At 59.6% G+C, this 16,375-nt stretch overlaps 1 protein-coding gene across 2 annotated transcripts in view; it reads left to right on the top strand.

The window, feature by feature from the left end:
* The window catches only part of LOC117643320 (box A-binding factor-like), a 42,104-nt gene extending 31,634 nt beyond the window's left edge, over positions 1-10,470 (top strand). For both annotated transcript variants that reach the window (XM_034382161.1, XM_034382162.1), the window contains exons 6-9: positions 5,048-5,220; positions 7,699-7,863; positions 8,167-8,314; positions 8,764-10,470. In XM_034382161.1, coding sequence (XP_034238052.1) covers positions 5,048-5,220; positions 7,699-7,863; positions 8,167-8,314; positions 8,764-9,299 — 1,022 coding nt within the window. In that variant the 3' untranslated portion in view covers positions 9,300-10,470. The remainder of the gene's footprint in view (positions 1-5,047; positions 5,221-7,698; positions 7,864-8,166; positions 8,315-8,763) is intronic.
* The last annotated feature ends 5,905 nt before the right edge of the window (positions 10,471-16,375 follow it).

Below are 16,375 nucleotides of genomic sequence, written 5' to 3'. Positions count from 1 at the left end.
TGTTGATTGCTGCATAAATTAGCTGTAAAGCTCGCTAGCTTTTCGTGTATAGTTGCTCGCATAGCTCAGGCAAAGCGCAACGGCATAGTTATTTTTTCCCCTCCCTATTTTTCCTCTTTTTTTGGGGCGGTAGGGTTTAGGTCACGTTCGCCAGACAGCGCGTTAATTTTGACAAAGTTGCGTTCGATTTGCTCCGGTTTTTTCCGTCCCACCTCTTTCTGGAAAGGGAATCGTAATTAATCATTCATTTGTCATTTGGCGGAGCGCAGCAGTCGGCTTCACGAAGATGTCAGAAATAATACAAATACACTGCAAACCTCACTGTCTACTAAGTACACACTTATAAATGCAAAAAGTGTGTACTTAGTAGACAGTTAGGTTTGTAGTGTGTAGAACTCATGTTCCGAACTTATTTTTTGCGTGGGGTTTGTGCTGCAGTGATCAGAAAAGCTGTGCGTCTGTGCCCCCCCCCCCCCCCCCCTGGCTGGATGTAGACCGAGTGACAGTCTCTTATCGCGCGGGACACGCGCCCAGCTCAGCACGGCCCCGGTTCACTCATTCCGAACAGAGCCTCCGTCTCTCTCTCTCTCTCTCTCTCTCTCTCTCTCTCTCTCTCTCTCTCTCTCTCTCTCTCTCTCTCTCTCTCTCTCTCTCTCTCACACCCCTGAGGAGTACCGTGTAAGCGGGAGAGAGACAGAGCGATGAAAGCTCTGTTCGGAGTGAGCCTGCTGGGTGCTGCCCCCGGTGGCCGTCCCGGCCCCGGCGATACCATTTCATTTCGGTCCGTGCGTCCGTTCCCTTGTTGGCCGCGTTGCCATTACCATTACCATTAATGGCTAGACCACATATGATCGTATGCCATTTCGGGCCCGACACATGCCCGCCTGCACTGCAAAACGGGACATGGTCGTCCTTACTAGGGGAGAACTTTACCTCGGCGGGGAAGAACCTCAAGCGGCTACATGCCCCTGGCTCGCAGAGTGCCTTCCCCGCGGGTTAGTGGCAGGCCTTTCCCGTGAGGGTTGTGCCGTCCCTACCCTGGGCCAGCCTCTTTTGAGCTTGACCGAGTCCGGAACCCGCCTGCTTCGTCCCTTATTCTCGGGAACAGTTGCACCTTCGGTGTCTTCTTCTCTTCTTTCTTGACGCGTCCTGGCAATTGTTACTTTGCTTCACCCCTACCCTTTTCTTGATGTGACCTCTCGGCTGGAACAGGACTCTAACCCGAGGCATTACGCCCACCCCATACTCGTGTTCGGCCGCCACGGCGTCCGTCGGTGTGAGGCCTGGAGCCCTTCCCCGCGATGCTCCTCTGTGTCGCTCTGCATGCTGTTGTAGGCCTGCGACTACGAGAGAGAGGGCATGTGCCCCGTCTCCTCCGTGCAACACAACATGCAACGACTGGTTAGGTGCGAGGCTGGTGTTCTTCGGTCACAAGGGTCGTGGGGGCTGGAGGGGCGTTGCGCTGTATCCGCTCTCGGGGTGTGGGACAGCGCGTTGCTCTCGGGCCCCGGCTGGCCGGCCGGTCTGTCTGCTGAGCGCCAATCCGCGGCCCATGCTGGCAGCCGGCCGCGCCATGCGGACGGGGTTTGTCGTGCTCCCGATGGGAGCGCCCGATAGGTAGGCAACCCCTTGGAGCCCACCGTTGTTGGTGCTGCCTACACGCCGGGCGCGTAGGTGGTTGGCGCCGCATCGCCGCTGTGACCGCGACCTCGGCAGGCCGTGCGTCCCCTGTTGACTGCAGCGGTGGCGGCGACGGCGGGGAGGGGGTGACCGCCCGGTCAGCCAACCGCAGAGAGGTGGACACCAAAACCAACCCACAACCAGCCCAAGAACCATAACCAAAGTTAAAATCGGCACTCATCCATAGGTGTAGGTGTCTGTCTCCTTCCTTATGACTCCACGGCGTGATGTTATCCTGGTGCGCCCCTCCGGGTGCGCAGTAGTTTGTCTGGTGTCTAGGAATGTGGCAACACGGGACGTTGTCGCGCTGACCTGGCAATCTGCATTGCCTGCCACTGCACTGCATCTGGTCGGCGCCGTCGGTGCGAGTCGAGCTGTCCGAGCCTAGCCGAGCCCCAGGAGACGCGGTCGGTGTGCCGAGCCGGGTAATCCCCAATCCTCCGGCAGGTCCCTGCTCGGCATGGCCCGGCGGGCCAGCCGGTCCACTCCGGACACCGCCTCGTCGCGCCGTCCCTCTCGCTCCCCTTGGGGGAACCCACGAGTGCGAGAGAGACGCAGCAACAAAGGCACACCCCGGACTCAGCCTGCAGGCGGTGCGCTGCACGTGCGCCGCCGTGCGCGCGCTCGCTCGCACAATGATGGCGACTTTTCCCGTCCGCTACAGGGCCCCGCCGAGAAATTTCCCGCGCAGTGAATGCTTCTCTGATCGCCTTGTTGAACACGGGTGAACGGCACATCGGGTCAGCATGGCAGGTAGGGGGGCGACGCGGGGGACACACAACCGCTGCACTGGTGGATCCATGGCCGGGCCGCTTGCACAACGGACGCAACGGACTGGGTGTTGCACTGAACACCGCACTGAACACTGCACTGAACACTGCACTGAACACTGAACACTGGGCACTGCGCGGACACCGATTGGGGCACTGGCTGCTGGTTTTTCGCGGTACGTCAGCCCTGCGACCGGCAGGTCGGTGGACACGGTCGCCGCTGTAGTGGCCTGGCTGGACGGACGCTGCCTTGTAAACAAGGCGCCAAAAACTAATTTGCACAGAACTCGGACACTGTTGCACCGATCACCGCGACACTTCGAGCCTCGACGCACGGCGTCCACACGGACCGACTGGTACCACGTTCGACCCGGAAAACCGACTTTGTACCACCGAAAATCAAGGACAAACACGGAGCGACGTGACCCGCGTTGAGTCGACTCGAGCCCAACATGGCGACCGCCGGCCGCGTTGCCCGGCCCTCCCGGCCCTCGTCCTGTGGCTTACCCTTCCAGACGCGCTCCACAATTCCGGGAATGTAGACCAGCCACGATTGCCAGGTCCATGAAATATGTCCAGGGCGCGCCTCGTCCCGGTTTGTCCCTGTCCCGGCTGCACAGTGGGCCAGAAGACCGGTGTGGAGGCGGTCAAGACGCATTTTGAGCTCCAGAGTCGCTAAATGGGACTCGAACCGAACGTGTGATCCCACCAATGGATTGCTCTCCGAACGAGGAATCCATTGGTGGGGTCACACGTTCGGTTCGAGTCCTGTTTAGCGACTCTGGAGGTCAAAACGCATCTCAAGTTTTGGCTGCCGGCGCCCTTTTCTGGCCCACTGCGCGTCTCTCTCTGTCTCTCTCGCACTCTTGAGACGCAGTGCGAGAGAGACAAACTTCGGGGGGCGGAAGTTATTACCTGCGCGAAACGAGCGTCCAGTCGATTGACATCGATATTCCATCGCCGTTTTACAGCCCTTTCCCCCCGAAGAGTCGTGTCGTCATTGTCGGACCCCCGCTGGGGCTTTGTCCGACTCCGTCTGACTTGCTCGAGGACTTGCTCCGTCTGTGCGGCGCAGCGGCGCCCCGAACCCCCGAACGGTAGCCTCCCGGAACATGGCGCAGGTAGCGCAAGCGTCCTTCCGAAGAGGATCGTTTCGTCACTCTGTCTCTCTCGCATCCTCACGGCACGCTCCGTGAGTGCGACAGAGACAGAGCGACGCAATTCGCCTTCGGGATCGGATCGCCCGGCAGCGCGTCGTGCCACCGCCGCCACGGTCTCGGTCACCTTGCCTGGCGCCGTGTCTGCGCTGTTTCCGGGGACGCGGGGACGGCGTCGGCCACTACCAGTGCACCTCCCGGCCGGGTTCGCGCAATGCACTGCAATGCACCTTTTATTGCCACAAAGGGGTAGGCCGGCCGGCCGGCCGAGCCACACCCACCCCCACCTCCGGGGCTGAATGGTGTTGACACGGTTCCCAAATTGCCTGCACTGCAAACAGACTCAGGTGGATGCAAAACTGGCTCACGGAGGGCACACCTGACCCTCAAGAGGCCCTTTCGGCCGGCCCTGGCGGCGGCGGGGGCCTCCATTTCGGCTTGTTTGAGAACGTGAGGGTCCGGGCTAATCTGAGTCGACATATTGCAAATCAAACAGTGCATCCCTTTGTGCTGGCCGACCAGCAAGTCGATCCCGAACAATCACCGTCTCTCTCTCTCTCTCTCTCTCTCTCTCTCTCTCTCTCTCTCTCTCTCTCTCTCTCGCACTCGGGGCGTTCCACCGAAGGGGTGCGAGAGAGATAGAGCAACGAAAGCACGGATCGGAATCATACCCTCCCTCAGAGCACACGACGGGCGCGTGGCCGCCCACGCGTGTTTGTCCTGCGTCCTGCAGACTGATGCCGAGAGTCGTTTTTATCGCTCAGTCTCGCTCGCACCTGTACGGGATGCCTCATGAGTGCGACAGCGACGGAAACGACTCTCAGTCTGCTGCATACAGGTAGAGAGGCTGAGAGGCTCTCGTCGAGAGGTGCGACTCCCACACTCCCCGGCCGAGGCCCCGTGAGGCCCCACTCGGCCGGGACCGTGCAATGAACCTCTTTATTACGTGCAGCATTTCGCACGAGGGCAGTGTAGTGTCGGGGTGGTGTCGGACTGGAGGCCAACGACCCGTGTATCTCGTTCGAGATCTCGTTTCGTTCCCTCCTCGAATCTGTGGTTCGGTCTCGACTCTGTTTCCTGCCAGGTCTTCATCCCAGCTGACGTGCGTGCAATCAGCGCGTGGCTCTTGCTTTTGCCTGAGTGTTTGTTTGTTTTTACCTCTTTCTCCAGCTCTCTTTTACGATTTTTGTGCGCGTTGTTGTTTTTCCATGTGCAGCAAATGCAACAGCCTACGTTTCAGCCGATTGTCGTAGTATTATTTGCAGTGAATACATTTGAGTGCACAGCCAGACGAAAAAATAGAAAAAGAAATTACTTTTAAAAATGTCTGAGCTTAGTTTTTTTAAATTTCCGATCTGAGTAAAGTAAACAATGACAAAAACGAATTGCTGGCGTTGTGTTTGCTGCGGAGGCCTTGCCTGACCAGGCCGCTTGTTGCAGTCCCGGAGTATGAGATGCAGTTCAGCGAGGGCCGCGAGTGCGTCAACTGCGGCGCCGTGTCCACGCCGCTGTGGCGCCGCGACGGCACGGGGCACTACCTGTGCAACGCGTGCGGCCTGTACTACAAGATGAACGGCATGAACAGGCCGCTGTCCAAGCAGCCGCGCAGGATGGTGAGCTGGGGAACTCGGGTGCAGCGAGGCAGTGCACTGCAGTGGCCGCGCTGCATCCGCGGCCCGCCCTCACCGGCAACGCACACTGGATTTGCCAGAAGACCGGTGAAGGCGGTCAAAACTCCAGACGCGTTTTGAGCTCCAGAGTCGCTAAATGGAACGCGTGACCTCACCAATGGATTGCTCTCCGAACGAGGAATCCATTGGTGGGGTCACACGTTCGGTTCGAGTACCATTCAGCGACGCTAGAGCTCAAAACGCGCCCGGGATTTTGACCGCCTTCACCGGTCTTCTGGCAAATCCACTGTGCTGCGCCCGCCCGCCGTGGAGCACACCAAGCACACCGTCCAGTCGTTGTTTCCGTCCGTTGGTTCGCGTTTTGCCAAGACCAGGGCGTGGGTGTGCTCCCGGCCGCGGGGCGGGGCGTTGCGGGTGGGAGCGGGTTCAATTCACAAGGCTTCGTTCGGACAGAGTGGGAACTAGGGGGTGCGTGTGGGCCTGAGCCCCCTCCGGCCAGCCACCACCACCAGCACCAAGGCGGCGAAACAAAGGACACTTTGACCTCGCCGCCGGCGGTGGTGTTGGTGGCAGATCAGGAGTGGAGCAAGGCCGGCGTGACGTTTTCATCCAGATACACATCCACCCCGTGCTTGAGAGTCTTTCCACGCAAACATCCCCACTTCCACCCCCGACTGACCCTCTCCCTGCTTTGCTTCCAGAGCCCTAAGCCGCCCGCTGTCTGTCTAATTTCTCATACCGAATCTCTTTTTTGAGACTTTGTCGCACTTGTCTTGCGTTGCCGCGAAGCAGGGCGCATGAGAAGTGGCTCTCGGGGGTGACTGTGTGCTTCGTTTGCGTGCTGTGTGCTTCCAGCGTGGCATGCGGTGGCAGGCATGGCCACACAGACAACGCGACGCTAGCGCCAGCTGGGGCACGCCAAGTACGTCAAGCACGTCAAGCAGGCGGTGGGTGTGTATCTGGTATGTCCTTAGGGGGGCCGAAGCTAGCCGAAGCTCAGCGGACCGAAGCCTTGTAGATTCCCCGGCTCCTCACCAAGTACGATGTTGACGCGCGCGGTTCGGACTTTCTCGAGCCAAAGAAAGTAGGGTTGCGAACCTCGGCCTAATTGCCCGGCTTCTCTTGTTTGCTATCTTGCAGTGGCCGCGTCCGGGGATATCTACAAGGCGAGGTTCAACTATGGGTTTAACCCCGCGGGCCCTCCGGCGGGAGGACCCGGAGGACCCCGGCCCCCCCTACAGGACGAGAAGGCGAGCCGTCGCTTGGTAGGTCTCAGTCCCTCTCGCAGTGTAGTTGTAGTGCATGACTAGTTTGCTTTGGCTGGGGTCGCATTCTGGTATTCTGTCCGCATTTGCAGTCGCCTATGCGGCTGCGGAGCTCGTCACAGTGGATTTGCCAGAAGACCGGTGGAGGCGGCCAAATCTCTAGACGCGTTTTGAGCTCCAGAGTCGCTAAATGGGACTCGAACCGAACGAGTGACCCACCAATGGATTGCTCTCCTAACGAGGAATCCATTGGTGGGGTCACACGCTCGGTTCGAGTCCCATTTAGCGACTTCGGAGCGCTCAAAACGCGTCTAGAGTATTGGCCGCCTCCGGTCTTCTGGCAAATCCACTGTGCTCGACTATGCAGTGGCATGGACTGCCGCCTGATTCCGCACATCGCCGCCGACGCTCCGCCTCTCTCGCACTCGCGGGGCGACCCGCAGAGGTGCGAGGGGGGCGGAGTGACGAGACGTCGTCGCGCGTGGTTAGGCAACCCACGATACTCTGTAGACGAACATCCAGGCCAGAGGCGCATCTGCAGCGCCCCGAGAGCGCCATCAGTTTTGCTGCCTCCCCCCCCCTTCCGCTCCAGTATTCGTAGTACATTTGTGTACATCACCAGCTACCTTAAGATGACCGCTATCCCCCTGCCCCCTTCCCCTTGGTCGTCGGGCGGCCGGCGTTCGAACCGTTCGAACCACTTATGTGCCGACGGACGGCCACTACTTTCCTGAGAGCAGGTAGCCGTCGTGCCCCGACAGTCCCATTAGGTGGTCCCGCCCCGCCCCCGTGGCGCGGTGGGGTCGGCGGCGTGGTGCCTCGGCGTGGTGCCCGCATGCCCACACCTTCTTATCGCGCAGTGCCCCGTCCCGACCCGCCCCGACCCGTCCCGACCCGTCGCGTCCCGTGCCCGAAGGGTCGGCCCGGCGTCCTGGGCTTCCTGCCGCACTCTGTCGTGTCCGCTGTCCGCTTGAAGGATGTGTGGTCGTTTCTTTCCGCTTTGGCGCCACATTTCGCGGCTCAATTCCCCCCCCCCCCCCCCCCCCCCCCGCCGCCGCCGCCGCCGCCGTGCGCGGTGGGCACGGCTTCCCGTCGCTCCCGCTGGCTAGCTACAACAAACCCGAGTCGGGGCCACGACATTTTCAAAATGGGTTCTCTGACTCGCTGTCTGACCGTGGCACTGTGTCCGTTGCAGAGCGCCACCCGCCGCCAAGGCCTGTCCTGCTCCAACTGCGAGACCAAGATGACGTCCTTGTGGCGCCGGAACGCGAGCGGCGAGCCGGTGTGCAACGCCTGCGGCCTGTACTACAAGCTGCACAACATCAACCGGCCCCTCGCCATGAAGAAGGACAGCATCCAGGTACGGCGTCTGCTGCAGACTGATTCCGAGAGTCGGGGCCAGAAGACCGGCGGAGGCGGTGAAAACTCCGGACGCGTTTTGAGCTCCAGAGTCGCTGAACCGGACTCGAACCGAACGTGTGACCCCCACCAATGGATTCCTTGTTCAGAGAGAAATCCATTGGTGGGGTCACACATTCGGTTCGAGTCCAGTTCAGCGACTCTGGAGCTCAAAACGCGTTCTGAGTTTTGGCCGCCTCCGCCGGTCTTCTGGCCCACCGTGCGGCGGTCTCGAGGCTGACGAAGTGCGTCTTGCTGCTTGCAGAGCCGGAAGCGGAAGCCCAAGGGCGGCAGCGCCAAGTCTGTGATCGGCTCGTCCAGCGGCGCCGCGGTGTCCAGGGCGTCGCTCATCACGCAGCACACCACGCAGCACGCCACGCAGCACACCGCTAAGAACGATCACCCCACCGCAGGTAAGTTAGGAGGCGCACGTGTGTCTGTCTCTCTCGCACTCATGGGGCGTCTCGAGAGGCTGCGAGAGAGACAGCGACGACATGGTCCCAGGGGCGTGCACAGCTCGCCTCCTCGGGAGGGGCGGTGGAACCTTCTTTTCAGGGACTTTGCCTAACTTCCAGGAGTTAGACGGCAAAACCTGCCTCAAAAGTATACCTTTAGGGGTCCTTCGGGGGGGGCGATCGCCCCCTCCGCCCCCCCCTTGTGCACGCCCGTGCATGGTCCAGCCCGGCGGAGCGCGCCTCGCGGCAGGCAGCACGCAGGGCGCCGCTGTCGCGCGGCACGGCGTGGCCCAAGGCGTCGCTACCCCATGCCGGCTGACTCTGGCGGCGATACCCCGCGCCTTCAGGCTGGCATCGTCACTTGTTATCAGCGACGCTGACGCTCGATGTTCCTTTCCGTTTTCCAGGGGACTCCTACGCGCACCACCTGCTGGGCATGACGAGCGCGGCCACCAGCCTGGTCAGCACGCTGGCCACCACGCTCAGCAGCACTGGCGGGCTGTCTTACCCTAACCTGTTCGCGCAGACCCACCAGCAGGCCCACCACCACCAGCAAGCCCACCATCACCAACAGCAGGCCCACCAGCACCGCGGCGTGGCCACCAGCCCCACCAACTACCACCAGCATCACTACAGCCACGAAAGCGCGCCGTTCTTCGACTTCTCCGCGGCGGCCGTCAGCGGCGTGAGCCACAGCCCCGACGGCGTCTCCCCCAAGATCGAGTGCCCGTCGCCCCCCGCGGACCAGAGCCAGCACGCCCACCACGCCCACCACGCGCACCACCACCACCGGAACGCCAACGATGACCTGTCCCCGCACATCGTCAGCGTGAGCAAGCAGCTGCACAACAACAACAACAGCAGCACCAACAACAACAACACCAAGGTGTTGATGATGGATAGCGGCTTGGCCGAGAGGCCCTCGGTTGTGTCCAGCCTGTAAGCTGACTGGTACGTAATGTAATCTAGGAATAAACCCTCTGAACAATACTCGTTGACTATGGAAGTCGTCACAATCAAGTTTTGTAAAGACAAATGTTTTTGAAATACGTGGTAGATGTTTAAAATTTATTGTATACTGTAGAGCGACGTTGCAAGGTTGCACCTTGTTCCCCCATACTTACCATTCCAAATGATGTAAATATTTTGTTGTTGTTGTAAAGAGACTTTTAGTCATATGCGCAAGTCATATGCGGTCATGTTTTGTTATCTTGAGTTTAGACAGCTCTCAGTCAAGCAGCAAACTCTGGGAACTTTTTTGTGTAAGCTGGAAAACCAAAGACGTAATACCAAAATGCCCACTCGCTCCTGAAAGTATACAGTGAGGCACATGAATGTTGGCAGAGCTCCCTAACAATTCTTTAGAGAGGTTTCCCTTAGGCCCAGAGCCAAAATGGAAAGTCTTATTTTCTTGTACATAAAATCACTTTTCAGAAATATTTGATCTCCACTCTCATTTTAGTCATATTTTCTTTTTGTATTGTTATTTAGTTGCCCAACGTTGGCCTGTGATTTTTAAATTGAAATATAAAAATCAGCTTTTGGAATCATTCGTGGTGAAAGTTGTAATTAAAGGTGCAACTGCCACATGTGAGAGTGAGTGTCTGAATGTTTGTATATGTATGTGTGTGTATCTGTGTTTTTGAATATAGCATTGTAGTCGTATGCCTGAGGCTGTCATAGTCAATCCCCTCAGGCTTTCTGAGTGTTCTCCAGTCATATGTAAGAATTTATATCATTTGTTCCTCTGTGCATAGAGACAAATATTTATCATCAGAGGACTTTTTATCATCATGATTTATGTATATAGATTGATTAAGATGTTTTAAAATATATATATGTTTGGTATATATACTTTATACATGGGTGGATGTATTACTCACCCATGTACTTGTTTATTTTTTTAAGAAAATTGTTCCAATTTTATTTTTGAGTTAAATATATTTTTATACAAATTGTACAGAACGTTGATATAGCTCGTAAATGAATTTTAAATTTAGGTTTCTACTTGATTGTTCACCTTGTTACTTACTGTATAGTATCATTAAAATATGCTGCCAATTTCCATTTTCATGGACCGAATGGTTTTACATTAAAAGAACTAGACTGAAAAAGACTTCATTATTCTAACCTCAGTGAAAATTTTCCCGAGGGCAAGATACTGTACTTTCAAGTGTTTTGGTGGCTTGGAGGACAGAGGTAGCCGTCGACCCGTCCCGACAAGTGGCTGGAGTTCAAATATCAAGCATGTCAAAAAATTTCAAGTAGCTTCTCAAACCTAGTACGATGACTCTAAGATTGGACACAATGGCTTGATGTGTTGTCGTAGCTCAGGTGGCAGAGCAATGGGCAAAGAAGGCCACTGAGATGAAGACCTATGTTTCACTCCCAAGCAGAGCACTTCCCTGTGGCGTGCCCAAAGGGTGGTCTACCTTCCTGGCGCGGTGCTCTGGACCTTGACGACAAAAAATTGCTATATTAAAGGAAAACTTCCGTTTCTTTGTTGCTTTTTTCTGTTGGCTCCCGCGTAAGGGGCAAATGGTCGTCGCTTTTCCCTGCGGGGTGAGCAACCCGTCGCACAGCGGCGCAGCCTTGCCGGCCTAACCTGGCGGCGCCGAGTGCGCCAATACCCCGCGGCCTCTCGCGGCCGGGGTATCGCCTCATGGCCGTCTACGTACATAGTCTGAATTTCGCGCGCAGCCGCAGGGAGCGACCATTCTTCGACTCGAGTAACACACAACGCACACTATGCCGCTTTGCTGATCGTAATACTTGATTGGTTTGATTCGATTTTTCTGCAAAAGCCGTCGTCGAAACCGAATAGGTATCGGTGGGGCATTCTCCAGTCCCTGCCCGCCGCCTTGTCCATGAGTGTGACCTCAGCTGACGACGAGCCGTCCGAATATGGATCACCTCTCCCGAGGGATCCCGAAGGATCGCTTCATCGCTCTGCTTCTCACTCACACCCCTACGGAACGCCCCATGGGTGCGACAGAGACAGAGCGATGAAGGATCCCATGGATGGCTCGGCTGCGGCTGGGCCGGAAGACCGTTGAAGATGGCTAAAATTCTAGACGCGTTTTGAGTTCCAGAGTCGCTGAGTGGGACTCGAATTGAATGTGTGACCCCATCAATAGATTGCTCTCCGAACGAGGAATCCATTGGTGGGGTCACACGTTCGATTCGAGTACTGTTTAGTAGTGACTGTGAAGCTCAAAACGCGTCGAGAATTTTCGCCGCCTCCACCGGTCTTCTGGCGCACTGTCCGCCGCTAGGCGCGCGTTCGAATTTCCGGCACGATAACCACCTTGCGGCGCTTTGCGGCGCTTTGCGGGCTTTCCGCACCGTTATGGCAAGTTCAGCCGTTCGGCGATAAGATAGCGGCCGATCGCAATGCGCTCCGTTCGCACACAGTGTGCCACACACGCCCCCCGCCCGCCCCTTTCACAGGCCGCCTTTCGATTCACTAAAAATAATTATCGAAAGACAAGAATTATCGCCTTTATCGAGGCGGCTGGCACGCGCCCGCACGCGCCGCGGCAGATTGCCGCGCTGGAGGCCACCCCGCCGCCCCGCGCTCCGCCACGTCACGGCGTCTCTATCGAAATATCCCCGACCGTTAGTGGTTGAGATACGGAATGGTTATCGCGGAAGGGACGTCGCGCGCGGCCTCGGCGGCCTCGGTGGCCTTGGCACGGCGAAGCAAGGCGGCAGCGCGGCAGTCGGGGGTGCGCGACGCGCCCGAGCAACGCGTTGAGGCGGGTCAGGGCGGTCCGATTCGGATTCAGATTGGGATTGGCGAACCGCGGTGGCCGCCTCTGGCCGCGCTAGGCTGGCTGCCGACGTCGCACGAGTCGCACCCCCCATGCGCCGTCTACCTGTGTGGCTCACAAATTTACCATTTGGGCCGGGGCCGGTCAGTATACGCCTTGGCGGTCGGGGGCATCCTACAAAATGCCCATTTGCGCTATTTGGTTGTCTACCCTCACACTTTTACACTTTTGCTTACGCACCTCCACGTCCGTTGAGAGTCCTCAGCGCGTTTAGCTCTTCGGTGCTTGGTCCGATTGAATATGAGGCACTCGTGACGGAGCCGTTTGTTGAACGTCCAACCTCGAACCTTGAACCTTGGCCCTCCTTTGCTTGTAAACGTCAGCGTCAAAACTATTGGTCCAGTGAAAAATAAAAACACACTGCACTGTCACTGCACCTGTCTCACTCCAGCCAACGACTGATTGTGAGCGATTGTCGCTGCCCAAAGTGGGAGTGGAAGTGAATGTGTCGCCCCAATCGGGGAACTTGAACGCGGGAGCCGCGGCGCGCCGCCCGCACTCGGGTCAGTGGTGGATGGATCTAGAGCCGGCCTGAAGGAAGGTCGGAGCAGCACTTTCTGCAGCCTACAGCCGACAGAGCGATGAAGGATCCCAGGGATGGCTCGGCTGCGGCTGGCGCCGCACTGTGGGCCGGAAGACCGTTGAAGATGGCTAAAAATTCTAGACGCGTTTTGAGTTCCAGAGTCGTTGAATGGGACTCGAACCGAACGTGTGACCCCATCAATGGATTCCGCGTTCGAAGAGCAATCCATTGGTGGGGTCATACGTTCGGTTCGAGTCCCATTTAGCGACTCTGGAGCTCAAGACGCGTCTAGAGTTTTGGCCGCCTCCAGCGGTCTTCTGGCCCACTGTGCGGCCTTTAGTCCTTGACAGTGTCACGACTGCAGCCAATGACGACGACCCGGCGGAACTTGCACGGCCTTGCCACGACGGCGTCAGCCCTGGCGGCAGCCTCTCCGTGGGAATCCTCGGTGCTCTGGGCGGCGAAAGTAGACACTATGCAAACACCGCGCGCTGCACCGCGCCGGCCGCGCTGGCCCACAACATCCTGCCGAGCCGACGCCGAGACGGGGATGGGCGTGGGGCGCCGCGTGGGCGTGGCGCGGCGCGCGGCGAACGCCAATGAGTGCAGGAAACAGGCTGCGCGCCGCGTCGCGCCGCGTCGTCCTGGAGGACATCCTGAAGACCGCGGTGACGCAAGAGCGACGGCGGCGCAGCGCGGCGCAGCGTCACTGCGGTGATTCAGAACAAGGCCGAGTCATTCCCTCTACTTGGAAAAACGCCACCACAAAAATCGGGTGAAAAGGACGGGAGTTTTTAGCGGCGTCGGCGCGGGAAATGGGAGTACCCACGTGAGCCAGGCCCAGTTCCAGGACGCCATCGTCTTTCACAGTAATGTCCGCGCCAAACCTGCCGATGTGAGAAGTCGTGACTGTTGCAGCTTGTTGCAAGGGGACAATATTTGAGGAGCCGCTGCCTGCAGCCAGCCCGGGTACGCCCTATGCAGGCTGTTGTCGCTCTGTCTCTCTCGCACCCGCAGGGCGGGCCGCGCACGAGTGCGAGAGAGACGGAGCGACTGTTCGGAGGCAGCCTCCAGACGCGCGACGCAACGGGAAGGGGTGGCGGTCGCAGCGCGCCGCACAGCCGAGAGCGGAGAGCGCTTTGTCGCTTTGTCCCCACAGCGGGGCGGCGTGGGCCTACTCGGCGCAGGGCGCGGCGCGGCCAAAAGCAACCTTTGGTCCTGATAAGCGCAGCCAAGCGGAGAGCGCCGCGCCCTCTCTCTCGCACTGCCGGGGCCGCCGGGGGCCTCGGGACGGCGGGACGGCCCGGGCACCCTCGCCACGCCTCGGGCTTATCGCCGGGCTCATGACCCAGGCTGCACGGCGCTGTATTTGCACAGCGGGGCCGCCGGGCCACGCAGCGAGACGCACCTCAGGTGCACCCCGCCCCCTCCCCCTCCCCCGCCCCTTCGGGCCCCGCGGGGCCCAGCGAGCCCCTCAAAGCCCCGCAGCTCGACGCTGGGCGACGCCGGGCGACGCCGGGCCGCCCCGCGCTTCGCCTCCACCTCGCCGGGCCCACCGGTCCCCTGATAACGCGGCCAGATAAGCCGCATAAGCCGCCCCCCTCCCCCGCACCCCATCCTGCCCGTGTCCCACGCACTTCAGCCGAACCGTCCCCGCCAGAGCTGCGGCCGGGGCCCTCCGTAAACCTGGAGTGGCTGTCCACTTCGACGGCAGCGCGTCCACCGCTGCTCACATCCACACACGGCAAGCGCGGATGGCTTTTGTTCTTGTTGGCCCTGATGGTGACGGCCATGATGTTGTTGTTGGAGTGGCGCCGCTTGCGGGGAAGTCCGGCCGGCGGGTTGGCGCAACGGAGCCAAAGCCGGGCGAAGCCAGGCGTCCGAGGCCGCGAGGCGCGACACAGTGGGCCAGAAGACCGGTGGAGGCGGCCAAAACTCTAGACGCGTTTTGAGCTCCAGAGTCGCTAAGCAGGTCTCGAACCGAACGTGTGGCCACCAATGGGTTCCTAGTTCGGAGAGCAATCCATTGGTGGAGTCACACGTTCGGTTCGAGTCCAGTTCAGCGACTCTGGAGCTCAAAACGCGTCTAGAGTTTTGGCCGCCTCCACCGGTCTTCTGGCCCACTGTGCGCCCGAGGCCGCGAGGCTCGAGGGCGCGGCGAGGACGCGCGGTGTCCGCGAGGCCAGCAGATAAGGAGCGGCCAGCGAGCAGCGTCGTCCTTTCGGCTAAAAAACAATGCAGGGAACGGGCAACGGAGGGAAGGTATTAAAAAGATCGCTGTGGACAGATGGACGTTATTATTGTTTACGGAGCACTGCCCTCGTTGCACCTCGAGAAGCGCCACCAACAAGTTTGCTAGCCTCATTCATTCTGATTGGCAGGCTTGCATTGAGTTGCATAAATATGAGACAAGGAGCACTCTCGTAGAAATTGCAACAGGAAGGAAATTTCCCCGTCGTACAAACCAGCTGCTGCTCAGCGAAAGTCCCAGTGCTCGCGGCGGCCGCCACGGAGTGCACGGTGTGCCAACGCGTGCACGGGAGGCCGGCCGCCATCTTGGCTGCTGATGGCGCGGCGCGGGGCGGCGCGGCCCGGCGCTGTGTTTGAACACGGCGACGGCAGCGCAGCCCCGCGGCGCGCCGCGCAAGCTGGGCTGCACACCTAGCGACTGCGGCTCGGCGGCACCGTGGACTAGGGGGCTGGTCTGGGCCTCCCCGCCGTCCACCGCGCACGCTCGCTTTTTCGTGTCGTCCCGAAGTCGAAGTCCCGGCCGACACATTTCTGTGATTTCCACGCGCAGAGCACACACGCGCACCGCGCCGCCGCGGTCTGTGTTTCGAGTGTCACCACGACCGCCGCCGCCAGGACCGACGTCGACGGCGTCCTCCACACAGGTGAGTCCGGGTTGGCGTCAGGACGGCGCCCCGGGCGGCGCGCTGCCCTGGGACGTCCCTCAGTGGGCCAGAAGACCGAAGGAGGCGGCCAAAACTCTAGACGCGTTTTGAGCTCCAGAGTCGCTGAACAGGACTCGAACCGAACGTGTGACCCCACCCCTCTCGTTCGGAGAGGAATCCATGGATGGGGTCACACGTTCGGTTTGACTCCCATTAAGCGACTCTTTTTGACCGCCTCCACTGGTCATCTGGCCCACTGCGCGTCGCCGACGACACGCACACACCCACACTCATACACACCCGCGCTCGCGCGTACACGCCAAAACAGCCACACGCGCGCGCTCTCGGCCTGCTCGTCGGCGTGCTCGGCGGCGGCCAGGCCGTGGTGCGCACGGCTGCAGCACGCGCACGGCAGTGCCAGGGCAGTGCTGGCGCTGCTCCGCCATGCTCCGCCCGGCTACGTCGCGCTCGTCAAACTGAAGATACCAGCTTCAGATATTTCCTCCCGGCGGGGCAGGGCTCTCCGCTTCCTAGGCGGGCGAAAATATCTGGTGCAAAGGCAAATCTTATCATAGTGCCCCGAGCCGTCTCTCAGCCCGCCACCGCTCGGCGGCCGCGACAAGGGCGGCGAGGACTCACCCCCGCGGCAGTACGACGCGGACGTGCAGGGCGTCACCGAGGCCGCGGCCCACACTCGCCGCGGGGACGGCGGGCAGACACCGCCGCGAGTTCAACGCACGTGTGAAATGACCTCAACGCGTCTTCTTTC

This window comes from Thrips palmi, unplaced genomic scaffold (genome assembly GCF_012932325.1).
Source record: "Thrips palmi isolate BJ-2018 unplaced genomic scaffold, TpBJ-2018v1 HiC_scaffold_17, whole genome shotgun sequence".
NCBI lineage: Eukaryota > Metazoa > Arthropoda > Insecta > Thysanoptera > Thripidae > Thrips > Thrips palmi.
The sequence above is the reverse complement of the archived record's forward strand: the minus strand, read 5'-3'. Positions and strand labels throughout refer to the sequence as shown.